The 15,145-nt window shown below is 35.2% G+C and overlaps 2 protein-coding genes across 2 annotated transcripts; one reads left to right on the plus strand and one right to left on the minus strand.

The window, feature by feature from the left end:
• Nucleotides 1–1,750: 1,750 nt before the first annotated feature.
• On the plus strand, nucleotides 1,751–3,464 carry LOC111892094 (uncharacterized). The gene has a single exon (XM_023888163.3). It carries the CDS (start codon nucleotides 1,894–1,896, stop codon nucleotides 3,280–3,282), a length of 1,389 nt encoding a protein of 462 aa, XP_023743931.1. The 5' UTR covers nucleotides 1,751–1,893; the 3' UTR covers nucleotides 3,283–3,464.
• A 6,727-nt stretch (nucleotides 3,465–10,191) lies between these two features.
• Nucleotides 10,192–14,604, minus strand: LOC111892102 (RNA demethylase ALKBH10B). Its single transcript, XM_023888173.3, has 7 exons — nucleotides 13,903–14,604; nucleotides 12,074–12,210; nucleotides 11,876–11,993; nucleotides 11,422–11,538; nucleotides 11,218–11,333; nucleotides 10,980–11,134; nucleotides 10,192–10,894 (listed from the first exon to the last, which is right to left on the minus strand). The coding sequence occupies exons 1-7, from the start codon at nucleotides 14,408–14,410 to the stop codon at nucleotides 10,414–10,416; spliced, it is 1,632 nt and encodes a 543-aa protein (XP_023743941.1). The 5' UTR covers nucleotides 14,411–14,604; the 3' UTR covers nucleotides 10,192–10,413.
• Between the last annotated feature and the right edge of the window lie 541 nt (nucleotides 14,605–15,145).

Genomic DNA, 15,145 nt, shown 5'->3' on the forward strand with positions numbered 1-15,145 from the left:
CAAACACAATTTTACTAAATTATTTTTACAAGATCACCTGATTACTTAAACAAAATAACACCTGAAATCAAATTAGGAAGTAACATTTGACTTACAAAGTCAAAATACCTAGAATATCAAGTTATCAAAAATTATCATACTAAATTTTTACTACATCATCCAATTAATCAAACAAAATGACTTTTGGAATCAAATTAAGAAACAACGTTTGACTTATAAACTCATAATATCTAGAATATCAAGTTATCAAACACTATTTTACTCAATTTTTACTAGATTGTCTAACAAAAAAAAAAAAAACTAACTTCAAAAATCAAATCATATCCTAAATACCTGAAATATTATTTAGATTCAAAAATGAATCATATCACATTGGCGTATTTTTGATATCGACGATATAAAACCCAAATAAGAGTCATGAGATTCAAAATCTGATCATTATCAGCTTTCTAGAGTTTTACCTGTAGAATCGGAATCAGAATGTGTTGAGAAGTCGTTCCTAATGATAGATGTTGTCAGAATGTATTGACTTTGTTTAAGGATGTTGTATAGGACCTCTTTTAACTCTGTTTGAAATATATATATATATATATATAAAGTCCAAATGGTATATTAGATAAGAAGATATATGTGTTTATCTGTTTGATTAGAGGGTATTATCGAAAGTGAAAATGGCCAAATCTTGAATAGGTTAAGTCTGATTGACTTATTGACACTTCGTTTTTCCCTATTTTAATTTTATGAGTGAACCATTCTATAATGTTCTGTGTTTTTCGTGATAGAGAGTTTAATTTAGAGGCTATCTATTATCTTGTTTCTGGTTTTTTATTGTTTAGTTTAAGGGGTATTTTTATGCTTGTTTTATATTCTTGTTTAATGATTATCATATTGTTTACCAGAATAACACGGGCAGTGAAAATATATGTAAAAAAAAAAAATCAACACAAGGACCATCTTAATTGAAACTCTCCAACCTAGCTTTATTCCACCTAAAACAAGGTAAAAAAGGGTTGGGTAATGCTTTCGTGACAGAAGTCTCTGGCTACACTAGTTGGAATAAACCATAAAGGCAGAAAAAGACTTAAGACTCGTGAGGAAGAAACGCTTAACGGTGTCTATGGTCAACTATGCACCCCACTTGACTTCCGGGCTGGATCTGCCACTGTCGACAACTTGTTTGGACATGCAACTCGTCGGGATCGTCCAGGTGGGTAGCGGTAGTGGGTGGCGATTGGAAAAAAGAGAGAAAGAGGAAGGTTTGTCTCGCCGAAGAAAGGAGGAGGAGCACCAGAGAAAGGAGGATAAATATTTTTTTGTAGTCGTCGGCAATGAATGTGAATGAAGGAGACAAAGAAGGAAACTAGGGAGATGGGGAAATAGGAGGGGGGAAGGGTGGGATACTAATTTTTGTTTTTTTAATCTAAAAACTGATAAAGAAATTATAAAGGATAATATATCTTATGTCAATAGGAACTAAACGTGTAAGAAAAAACAAACTCGAGTTAATTTTAAAAAATATAAAATAAATGTATTTTTGACACATTCACGATAAACAAATGATGTAATTTACCCATAAAATTATTTCTAATCTCTATGAAAATTATGATATGCTGATTGATTTGATTTTGGATTCTATTTCAGTATTTCTACCCGTGATTAATTGGGTCAAACAGTATAGAAGTTGATGAAGTGAAGGTATATGTTTTTAATAATTGGTCTAAGAGCATAAAAGCCCGTAAATGGTGAGGCCCAAGTTTGAATTTTTTACAGTCGTCGTGACTTGTGAGTTGTGAGTTGTGACGTTGTGTGTTTCGTAATTGGCTATGCTTCAATGATTTGAAGGAGAAACTGGCCACGATCTAAGAACCCTAATTCTAATCTTCTCAATTGTTAATGGATTTCTTCAGATCCATATTAGCAGAGGATCCGGAGCCTGAAGCCCCAGATAGTTACGAAGAATCAGATGCGGATCCTAGGCAAAGTCAATCGCCAAAACAGCAAGAAACAGAAGGCGATGAAGATGATGATTCCAATTCGAATGTTAATTCATCGGAAGACGGTAGCGCCGCTGGTGGTGTTGGTGGTTTGTGGACCTTTGGAGATCTGGTGAAGACTTTAACGACCAAATCCGAATCAGTCTTCGAAACGTACCGTCGTGATCTGAAGGAATTTGGGACGGGTTTAAGGAAAGAGTCCGATTTGTTTCGTGAAGTGGCGAGCCGTGCGGTGAAGGAGTTACCGTCTTCCATTGAGGTCGGTACGTCGGCGATAGACGGGGTGCTGAAATCAACGGCGGATATCATCGCACATGGTAAGGAAGCTCTTCTTGCAGCTTCGGATATTGATGATTCTGATGCTTCTGAAAGACATACTTCTAGTGATCGCAGTGGTTTACATTCGAAACGGTACAGCCGTTTTGATACACAATTGAATGCGATTCAGAGTGATATGCGAACTTACTGTGAAGATCCCGAGGACTTAGATGATTACAATAAGTGGAAATTAGGTTTTGTGTTTGGTGATAAGAAAGATGAAATTGAGATTTTAGTTGGAGATAATGGAGCTTTGTCCGGAATCTATCCAAAGCTTGTTCCAAATGAGGTTGATGACGCAACTTTTTGGTATAGGTACTTCTTCAAGGTTCATAAGCTTAAACAGCAAGAGGATGTCAGAGCTAAGCTTGTAAAGAGATCATTATCAGTAGATGATGAAGAAGAATTGAGCTGGGATGTTGATGATGATGATGAAGAAGAAGAAGAACAAGAACAAGAACAAACTGATCAGTCAAGATCAAAAACCTCAAAAGGACAAGATTTGCACAATGTTGGAAAGGAAGTAAGTCCTTCTGATGAATTCAAACCTCAAAGTTCCAAGATTGTTGATGAAGATAAGGAGATGAAAAGCAATGTGGTTAGTGTTGATAAGAAGATAATAGAGGAATCCAAAATTAGTACTGGAAATGTGTTAACTGTTGAGAAAGCTGAATCAGTGGATGAAAAGGTTGATGATCTCAAAGTTGACTCTGGAAAAGTCAAAGATTGTGAGGATAAACCAAACCATCCTTCGTCTCATGAGGAGGAAGATCTGGAGTGGGATGAGATTGAAGATGTTGAAAACAATGATACCAAAAAGGCCTCTCATTCTCATGCAGACACTCCAAACAAAGATGAGTTGCGCAAGCGGTTGAGTACTGCTGTAGATGAGGAGGATTTGAGTTGGGATATTGAAGAAGAAGAAGAAGATGATGATGATGAGCCTGTAAAAACAACAGGTAACAAGTGATGCATGCAAAAATTCAATCACCTAAGGTGTGTTTGCATGATATTGATAGATTTGTTGTAATTGTTTTACTTAGTTTTTGTTGGTCAAATATATTTTCTGTCATTATAGGAAAGCAGGCATTGTTATGTGAATTGCAATCGATTCTTGTTCATAATAATAACACTTTCCATATGTTGCCCAAATGGTCATTGAAGTTCATTGTTATGTGAATTGCATGGGTTGCAACCCTTGCATTAGGATCCTATATAAACTCATGTGGCCCTTATCCCTTTCATTTCACTCCTTTCTCTTGCCTTTACATGTATAGTATGGTTAGTAATATTATTTCTTATGTTGCTTTGAGGGATGGAGGTTTTTAATATAATCGCAATAATAAATAAAACAATTTTATATATCGCAATGAGATGTTCTATATGAATGATCTATATTTCTACAATATAGATAGCAAATGAGCGAAATGGATTTAAATCACACCTACCTTTGGCATTGCCGATTAGTCTATCTATATAAACAGATAATGCATATCCAAGCTACATGAAGATGAAGGTTTGGACTCATTGATTATATCAGAAGTGTAAATATTGTTTACTTATAGCAATATGGCTAGGGATTTGCTTGGTCTCGTACATACTGTGGCGTATGTGATGTGAACCACACAATACATCTAACAAAAAAGGTTATAAATACTTTGCAAACATTGATAGGTGATGTCAACAAATATTGTTATATCTATATATTAAACATAAACATGAAACTTACTAGAGGATTAATGCGCTTCGATTTGATCCACGAGACCAATACATAGAGTGAAGATTTTTGACGACTATTTGTAAATTTTTGGAATTATTTTGCCATCAACCTCCTAGAACACCTCAATAGAATGTCATGTCCGAAAGGAGAAACCACAACTTGTTAGACATGGAATTGCCAATGATGTATCATATCAACCTTCCATTATCATTTTGGGGCTACACATTTGAAATAGTTGTTGAGTTTTTTGCTACATGAATGAATAGTGTTCTCTCATCCTACATCGGTACAAGATGGAAGTTTGAGTTGTCTCCAAGCTTATAAAGATACAAGATGGAGGTTTGAGTTGTCTCCAAGCTTATAAAAAGATACCAATGCTTTGATTTCAATATATCCCAATCAATACGCTTCAAGCTTCAAGTGTTTCATTTTTTTTCTATTATTTCTCTTATTTTAGACTATAGAAAGTTGTTAGTCAAAACTTTGGAGGGTATGGGTGTTTCTATCATATAATGAATATTTCTCTCTCGAAGCACATGGTTTTTCTCCGGTTTTGGAGTTTTCCACGTATATCTTTATGTTCAGTTTTTTTTTTCTTCCATATAATTGGGTTTATGAGGGTTGTTTAGAGTTTTCCATGTATATCTTTCTCTCTCGAAGCCCATGGTTTTTCTACAAGTCTTTGGTACGATGTTTGGATAGGAGATACACCTTTTAAAGATCGTATTCCCTGAATTTTTGCTCTTGAAACAACTCGTAATTGTATTGTGGCGGATTGGCGAGGGAGTTATAGTTGGATGTGGTAGTTGAGAAGAAGAGTTCCAAGAGACATGGAGTGTTCTCAACTCACATACCTGATGCATGTTGTTGCTAATGTAACCTTACTTCTCGACAGGATGTTTGGTCTTGGAGTCTCAATAGTCGTGGGCTTTTCATTGTTGGTGAGGTTCGAGTTAGGTTTGTCGATTCCTTCTTACACGTAACTTATAAGGTTACGAGATGGAATAATAACATCCCTCATAAAGTAAAATATATTTATGTGGTGTCTTGGGTTAGATCGTCTTGGGTTAACCTGATGAATAACTTTGTTTCTGATTTGCTTGTCTATTATTGCATCAGTTTTGAATAGGAACAAGAAGGTTATGGTAGAAACGATAGTCAATGCTACTATCTGGCCATTATGGTGCCGTAGAAATGATGTTATTTTACTGGAAATGAGTACCGTATACATATGATCTTTGATTTGATTTGAGAGTTTTCATATTCTTTGTTGAAGAGTAGGAATGTATTCTTGGTTAAAGAGTAGGAATTGAAAATTTGTTATTTCGTGGGTTGAATGATTGAAAATTTTAGTCAATGCCTTTCTTTTGCAATTCTCTCTTTTTTAACTTCTTGCTAGAGTTCGTCTTTTACAATATATAGTTGTTCAAAAAATAACAAGTTAGATGATACACACCAAAGATAGACCAGTGACTAGGGTTGTAAACGAACTGAACGAACACAAACAATGGCTTGTTAATGTCCGCTTGTTTAAGTTAGCTGAACAAACGAACGGACACGAACTGATAAACAAACGAGTTTTCTTATTCATGTTCATTCGTTTACCAAATTACCTTGTTCATATTCGTTCGTTTATGTTCATGAACCTGCTAAACGAACACAAACGAACGAATATAAACGAATAAAATCAAACATATATGAACATAAACGAACATATAATATAGTAATGTAATAAAAAAACAATTGAACATATATGAACATAAATAAACTTAAATGAACGAACATAATGAACGTAAACGAACAACATAAATGAAGGTTCATGAACATAAATGAACGAACATGAGCATTGTTCATGTTCGTCCGTTTTAACTAAAAGGATGAGAATTTGTGTTCATCTTTGTTCATTTATTAAATAAATGAACATAAACGAACTTCCTGCCGAACAGTTCGTCGAACGTTTGGTTCGTTTACAACCCTACCAGTGACATAACAAGTCAAACATGTTGAGAAAGAAAAGAAACTAGTGTTATATTATGTGTGTGTTAGGTGTGTCAAACTCAACAAATAATAGGGGTACAATAGACTCCCAATACATTGTTTTAATGCACTAAAAAATAGTACAAGGTAAGCATGGTTGAACCACAGAGACACGGTATAAAAGTCTATATATTTTTGCGCGACAAAATTGCAAGAATAGTCCATGTGGTATGTCCAAAATTGCTACTTTGGGCCAAACAAGTTTGGACTAGCACTAATAGTCCAAAGGTTTTCATTTTGCTGTTGTTTTGGTCCAAATCAGTTTAAAAAATCTAAAAATGACGGATTTGCCCTTTTCCATTTGTTTTTTGTTTTTCTTTTTGTTATTTAATTATTTTCTAACTAAAAAATTAAAAAATAAAATAAAATAAAATCTCTCTCTCTCTCTCTCTCTGAAACCCCAAATGGGTAAAACTCTAATCTCCGATCTCCCTTGCCCTTTCTCTCGGTCCACATGTCTGGTGATACGCTGAACAAGGTCATGATGTAAATAGAAGAGAACGATAAACATGGTTTTCTTGAATATGATTGCAACATGGTTTTCAGAGATCAACGAGGAGGAGAGTCACGAACACTGTGATTGCTTCCTACGATTGATTTATCCCAAATGATGGCAGTGGTGGTGTTAGATTTAAGTTTCTGGTAGCATCTATGGTGATGGGGTGGAAGGCGATTTTGATGAACACCGATGCCTTTTCCAACAATCTCTATTTGGGGGTGATTATGTGGTTTGGTGTCGTATTTGGCGATTTTGGAAGGTATTATCATCAAGTTTAGCTTCATTTGATGCAGATGGTAATCCCAAATGTGTTGGTGCAGTCGATGGTAGTGGTGGAATGAGATATATTAGTTTTCGATGGAGGTAGATCTGAAGAAACACTAGAGAAGATGAAGTCGGTGATTAGACAAAGAAGACGATCAAGCCGGAGAAGACGACGAAGTCGGTGGATGTAACCCAGATCGACGAAGACAAAATCGTTGGAGCTGGAGTTGCCAAAACCCTAATTCTTTAGATCTCGGTAGGTGGTGGCGCTGTGATTTGACGAAGAAGACGATCAAGCCGAAGAAGACGAATGAGGGCTTCAATTTCGATGGTTTCCGGCGAGGAGGTGGTTTCCGGCGTTACTGTAGACCGAGAGAGATATAATCTTGTATGTTAGGTGGTTTCCAAGAGAGAGAGAGAGAGGGAGATAGAGAGAGAGAGAGAGAGATTTTATTTTATTTTTTAATTTTTTAGTTAGAAAATAATTAAATAACAAAAATAAAAACAAAAAACAAATGGAAAAGGGAAAATCCGTCATTTTCAGATTTTTTAAACTGATTTGGACCAAAACAGCAGCAAAATGAAAACCTTTAGACTATTGGTGCTAGTTCAAACCTGTTTGGACCAAAGTAGCAATTTTGGACATACCACAAGGACCATTCTTGCTATTTTGTCTTTTTGCGCAAAACACTTTGGTCACAAAGGGGGTTTTATTTGCAAAAGTTAAATAATGAATATAACAGTCTACTATAAGAACATGTAGAAAAAGGAAATAGATTTGTAAACAAGTTGTTAGAATGGTTCTAGTTCTAGTTCTCAATGTTGTTGTTTAACTTGATTATGACTTAATGTCATGATTGCTATTCTAAGTTGGTACTAAAAGATATTAACACGCTCTAATACCTCTTGCTTGCCAAATTATCTAATCAAAACACACTCTTTGACTAGACCTAGCTTTACTAATTCAACCTAAATATGCTCTTAGATTGTATTAAAAAACTGCATTAAGTTTTGTACAAGCTTCCCAACAATGTTCATTTTTCTCATACACTCGGAAGTGTGAAAACATGTGATGTATGTTCTACAATAAGAAAATTTATTGTTTGTTACCAATCATTAACTTTATAGAACGATTAGGTGACCTAAAAGTTAATTAACTACACAAGAGTTCAATAAATATAAGTGGAAAATCAAACATAAATCAAATTCAAGGATTCTAGTTTAAACAAGAAAATAATTACTAGAATAGAATCATAAATCAAGTATCAAGTCATATGCTTCAAGTCAAGCAATCAACATGTTTTAAACAAGAACTAGAAATTAAGGTTTCTTAGCCACATATGACTAAGAACAAATCAAACAAGAATAAAGATGAAGTTGAAATGTTTAATGCTTACAAAATGGAAATCAAAAGTGTTTGCAATGATTAATAGTCTTCAAGAGCTCCAAAAATTCTCCCAAAAATCGCCCTCTCTTGCTCTAAAAGTCGTCCCCTCTCTAAAAAATGGTGATTTCATTATTTACCTCTACAATTAACTGCTCACGTGCTTGCCATAAGACCATGTGTTTTTGGCATGGTCATGCCTTTTTTCCATGTGTTTTGACCATGACCATGCCTTTTTTTTTGCTAAAATTATAATAAGTCTTCAGACTTGGTTTGGTCTTCGGTCTAGCTTCACCACGAGCCATGTTGCTCAAATATAAAATGAAAAATGACAAAACACGACTCGTGTCGGTATGACATGAACCGTGTTTCAAACGTGGTCATTTACTATGATGATATGCAACGATTCGGGTTATGTCTTCATGTTTTCTTCCGTGACATGACCATTTCATCTTCTCTTCATGCTCTAATGCTCCAAGCTCCCCTCCATAGTTCCAATGTTCCAAGCTCCATAGTGCCTACAAAATTAACCAAAAATAGTGAATTATCAGACATTCTTAATAAAACATGCAAGTGTCTAAATAATTAACTAAATGCAAAAATTATGAAGTAAAATGCAATGAAAAGATAGAAATAGACATGAAAAATAGGTGCATAAAATGCACCTATGAGTATGTTTTTCCGATATGTTAAAATGGAATATATTTTTATGAGATTTTGGTTGGTTCATTTTTGTCGCATATAAGATCTCTCATGTAGGCAAAATATGACATTTTTTTCCCTCCAAAATGGACATATACTTTATGTTACAAAATTTTCACATGGGATCATAAAGCAGATTAGAAGTCTTAATCGGAAGATATCAGTCCGTAGATTGATATCATATTTATGTTTATTATGTTTATGTATTGCACGGGAGACATATGTATCGTCTTTAGTAACACCTAGAGAGTACTTATGTATATATTTATAGTCATTTAGATCACATTAGTATCTATCATGATGTATGTGGGATCACATATATGCTCTGGTTGACAACAACGGTTTTATCTGCGATGCAATACATGATGTGCTTATCTTTCAGACAATCCAAATTAAGGATCACCAATGAATGTGCTATAATATAACATCCTTGTGTTTTATAATTCTAAGTTTTTGACTTCTATTGAACATTCTCACCAACAGTTTTTTTTGTAGTCGTTGAAAAATATGAAAATACTTTTTACATGAGAATCATCTCAAAAGAGTTACATTAGGATTTTGGTGTTCATAAGAGTTAATGGGTGCTTATAATAATATCTGTCAACTTTACGTGAGTTTGTATACAATCGACTTTAGTAAGTACAGTTAAACTAAAAGACACCCATTACACATGACTTGTGTTATTTTGTTATTTTATTTTTTGAAAAGTGCTTATTTGAACCACTAATTTGTCTCTTTTCACATGTGATCCGATGTATCCATTTAACACCCCTACTTTATTTTTCCAATAGTAAGACTTGTAGTTTCTAGATTTTGCATAGAAGTAGGAAAAAGATTTATGGTGATGTGGATGTAACTAACACATCAAAGAACATAGACCGTGGAATGCCTATTCATCACAAATTCGTTCAAAACTTATTTAATGCTTGCTTTATAGATTGAAAAAGAAAGTGGCGTAATGAAATTGGTGTTGTCGACATTAATTAATATCATGGAAAACAAGCTTCCAAATCTCTAAAGCATATTCTACAAAAGACATGACATCATTACAACATGGATATTCCCATCCCTTCCCCACCATATGCCCGTACTACCATTGGCATTGTTATCTCATATTCTCATTCACCAAATGGGTCCAATAATGGGTCTTCAATATTCAATCTATTCTTTATGACATTATCAAATGTAAGTAGGTGATAATTTTTTTTTTCAATGTAATAATATTAGAGCAAGTAACATTATCACAATGTGTAAAAATTGGAAGGAAAAAAAAAAAAAAAACAATTCACACTTTGTTAACTTCAAAGCTTTTAAATACTACCTCTAAAAGTAACTCTAAGTTGATTGAAATCGGGAACAACGGATAAAAACCTATTTCCCCAAAAACTCATCTCTCAAACACCAAAAGGCCTTGTTGTACACTATAAATCAAACTCCAAACAACCACAAACAAACTACTTGTCTTTAAAAAAAGAACCAAAGACCACAACATCTTTCAAGCCACAGTGATGCCCGAGCCCGAATCAGGGGTTCGGTCCATTTTATGTGGCTCAGGGGACGGTGGCGGGAGTGCAAGGAGCCGTCCTCTCTGAGCACGTGGCGGTAGATGTTTCGCAGGTTTTCTGGACCCACCGTTCCACGGTAAGAAAACACCTGTACCGCCACGTGGCAGCCTTCGTGGGCTCATTACCATTGGTCGAACCGGTGCCAACATTAGAAGCTGTGGGGCCCGGATCGCACCCCATTTCGGGAGAACATGGATCGATTCGTATCCGTTTTGTGTGATCAATGGAGTTGGAACGTTTGGCTGCCATACTGTCATCGCTCCAGACATTGGAATTTGATGGTCTTTTGGTGGGGGGTTTCTATCTTCCATTCGCACTTTGAAAAATGTGATACTTATTCTTTTAGTCGGAGATTGACACATGACGTGGCGTGCCATGTCAGCGCTGTTTCCTCGCATCACTAGGAGTGCCCTGTTGAAAAATTACGAAAAATGTAATTCATACGTGTTTTGTAATTGTGTAACTAAAAAATGTAGAGTTTAAATTACGAAATTACCCTTGGTTTAGAGAAAGCATGAGCGGTCCTTTGTAGTTTCCATCGTTATCGCAGACTAGAGTACGTCCAAAAGCCATTGTTGATTCGGATAGAAGAAGAGTTGAGATTGGTTGCTCTAGGTGAGGTGGCTTCAAGAAAGGCTGTGAAAATTCTCCCTGTGTAAAAATGTGTAAGGTATTAATTACACGAATAATTCTAAAATAATTAACGAGTGTGAAACAGTAAAAGTGAAAAATACCTCGTCGAAAAAGTTAATGATACAACTGTTTGGACGTCTGTTTTCTGAAATGAGGTGGAATTGGATTAGATGATCAATGACACCTTCAAGAGGAGCGGGAATCGGGTCGATGTTGCCTGTGAAGGATGAAAACACAAAGTTGTTATATTTAGATTGAATTTAGATTTTATAAAAGATTGATTTGGTTGAATTATGAATGCTTACTTTCTTGTGATTTAGTTGAAGCATCATCTTTAATCTGTCCAAAAATAGGAGCACCAAACTGAATGAGCTCTCTTTTGATTGTTTTGGATTGTTGGTTGTACATGATAAACGTCTCACCTAATCACCGACAGACGAAAGGCAAAAAAAAGATTATAAAATCGTGTCTTATAGTAGTAATAAAAATAAGATTTAGGACCTTTGGGACATATGATAAATGTAAGGTTGTTAAGGAAGGCTCTATTGAACTTTTATCCTAGCTATATAGAATGGAATTGGAACTGGAACTGGAATTAGGAAAGCTAGCTAATAAGGCATGGAATATGGATTTATCAACTGAAAAGAAAATTAATTGCCAAACCTGTTCAATCCCTTACTATCTCAAAACTTCAGTCCCAAAAGGAAAGAACAAGCAAGGTTAACTAGAAAAGCAAGCATCACGAATCACGGGATCCACCTGAGAGTTCACCATTTTGGCCAGCAACTCGGAGTTCAGTTACATATTCAGTCAACTTAGATAGCTCGCTTTTGTTCAGTATGTCTTCATACATCTTCAACCCTCTCACAACATTCACCTGTTCATTTGTTTTTACTTTTTATTATTAATGATTTCATTCAATATATTTTAAAAAAAAAAAAATGGGAAAGAACTTGCCATATGGCCTTTGACGGATTCTTTGGCTACAAATCCTTTAGTCATCTTGATTTCGGCACGTCGTGCTTCCCAATCTTGTTGGTTTGAGCATATCTCAGTGCTTTCCTGTTCCACCACCATATCCGGTTGCTCAGATCCTGCGGTTCAATTACTAAAATTATTTGACTTTTATTTTTATTTGGTAAATAAATTATTATTTCAGTCACCGGTGCTGACAAACTTTATTAGTCACCAATCATTGTAACCCCACCATTCTTCATGGCTCATGGCTCAATGCGATTCCTTCTATATCTCTAATTAAAACATTTTTGTTGTTTTTGTAGCTAAAAACAAGCCTTGTAGGCAAACATCACTATTGTCAATTGCACCACGCACCAAACAAGCACTACCTCACCACCCACTAACATAGTACGACAAAGAGATAAAAAAGCGATAACAGTATCGGTGTGCACTGAAACGCATACTTGCAACTAGCAACAGGATATACCTAAGCCCCATGTTATCCCCCCATTCAGCCATTCCATTGCATATAGTGGGTCGGTGACTAGCATCTTCAGTTATAACCGTCTATTATTTTTCTTCGGTAATCATGGAAATTTCTACTTTTATTTTTTCATCGGGGTTTTCGATTATGTTGTAGTGGAAATCATAATAGTTTGTTTTGAAATTTTATAAAGATTACCGGCCGATATAATAAAGAACATTTAATGGGTACTTTGGCTTGGTCAATTTAAAAGAGCGGAGGACATGACATAAAAAGATATATTTCGATAACGAAATGTCAACACCTTACGCCTCCATTAATTGTCTTTTAACTTAATGGTATCCCTAAATCTTTATGATTTTTAATAGAGTCTAATTTCAATTAATTTTAACAAAGACAAACAACAACAAGCAAAACAAGAGGCAGGCGGTAGTAACGTTCGTTATAACGGAAGTGGACGTGCTGCTATTCGGTGCTAAAAAGAAAAAAGAAAAAAACTATCTATCTATCTTTCTCGAGGTTAGGAAAGTACTTTTGTTTGAAATCGGACCTCGAATTTCTCGCTTCTAAGGAAAACCATCGGGAATTACAACAAGTAATTGAATTTTCGCTTTTACTAATTCTCGTCTTCATTCAATCTCAATTTTCAAGTAAAATTGAAACAGAGACCAAACAGAGGAACGACATGAGAATTCTCAAAAGTCAAAAAATAATTGAGTCAATTAAACGAGATGAGAAAAAAGTCACCAACCCGCAGCCCCTTCTGGAAAAAAAACGCATTGTCCCAAGGGAATGGGGGAAGCAACCCGGAATTACAAGTACAAAAAAAGTGGGAGAACACTGTTGACATGAAATTTTTTTCAAACAAAAGTTCTAAATATTAAAGAAATCAATCTTTTTCGAAGAATTGTACTATATATTAAAAAATTAGTATCGTCCTTGAATTTGCTCTGTATGATTATTAAATTAAAAAATCAATAAAGCTACAAAACAAACCTGTAAAGACTCTGTTTTGGGGCGTACGTGTATCTATAAAGCATTTAAAAGCATTAATATTAATGTATTCAACTATTCATATAGTAATGAATTTAACAACATAAAAATTATAACGGAAAACATGTATATGATGATTAACAGAGGAAGAGATCTATACGTATGCAGCTGTTTGCAATTTGACATAAACAATATGCAGACTGACACAGACAATTTTTTTTTAAACTGCAATAAGAAAATTTATTAAGGGCGATTACCAGCCAAATTATATATATGTAAAAAAACAAACACACATAGAAAGGAATCATATAATTATATATAGCTGTATGAATCGAACAAGAATCGTCCTTACCTGCATCAGTAATCCCGCTCTTTGGCGAATTATCATTGGCGAAATCATCATCAACAACCTCACCAACGCCGTTTCCATCGACGTCCATGGATTTCTCTTCCAAAATCTCACGTTTCGTCTCTATCACAGGCGAAGAAACATTTTCTTCCACGATCTTCTCAACGCTTCTTAACTTCTCTTTCACCTCCGCAACTTTCTGTAGCTCGTGCGTCACATCGGCGATAGAAAAATACTTCTGCATCTGAAGAATCGGGATCCAATTCAACCGGCGTCGATGTATAGCCGCAAACACCGACTCATACTCACATCGTCCACCTTCAAACTGGGACAAATGACCACACAATGCATCGATGATCGCGTTCGCTGCGGCGAACTCACCTCGGAACCACGAGATTATCGCATCCTTCGCGAATGCCTCGGACATCAAGGCCGTAGGCTGTACCGCCGCTGCCGGCATCATCACCGGCACTCGATCCGACACTGGAGAAACGCCGGCTGCCGGCGCCATGTCAGTTCCTCTCAGATACACGTAAAATAATATCCGAACCTCCTGAAAATTCACCTTTCTTCACCGCTCAACGAATCGACGGCGTTCGACGGTAAATCAGTGACGGAGGTTATCTGTCGAGAATAGATTTTGGAGATTTATAGAGAGAACGAAAGAGCGAAGAGAGAGAGAGGAATGTATACAGGGACGATATATATGTATATATGAACCTGTATATATAGTGACAGAAAAATTTTAAGGAAAAAACAAAAAATGTTTTGGGGGAGTGCAAAGGGAAGCGAGGGTTTGGTTTCTGAAGAGCGTAATTGGTAAGTCTGTCTGTGGGGACACTAATCTGACGTGTCATTTTTTTATACGATATTTTTGCCAGCATGGAAATATTAAATTTATATATAAAAGCCATTTATGGACAGCGGGTTAGGTTGCAAATTATTTGTTAAATTGTAAAGATTCGAATATAATGTTTTATAAGGTAAAATACTAAATACCACGTTTCAATTTAATTAATTTTAATTATATGTCTCAGTAAAACATTATTTTGTCATATATCTATATTTTTTTAGCATATTACCTAAATAAACGTAATCCAATTAAAACCATGGTAAAATGAAATTAAATAATTTCCATTTGAGAACTTGTTTTTCTATCTAAAAAATAATTTTGAATGTTAATAATTTAGTAAAATACCTAAGATATCATATTAAAAAATAACTTTGAATGTCAATAATTTAGTAA

The sequence above is a fragment of the Lactuca sativa genome, chromosome 5 (genome assembly GCF_002870075.4).
Source record: "Lactuca sativa cultivar Salinas chromosome 5, Lsat_Salinas_v11, whole genome shotgun sequence".
Taxonomy (NCBI): domain Eukaryota; kingdom Viridiplantae; phylum Streptophyta; class Magnoliopsida; order Asterales; family Asteraceae; genus Lactuca; species Lactuca sativa.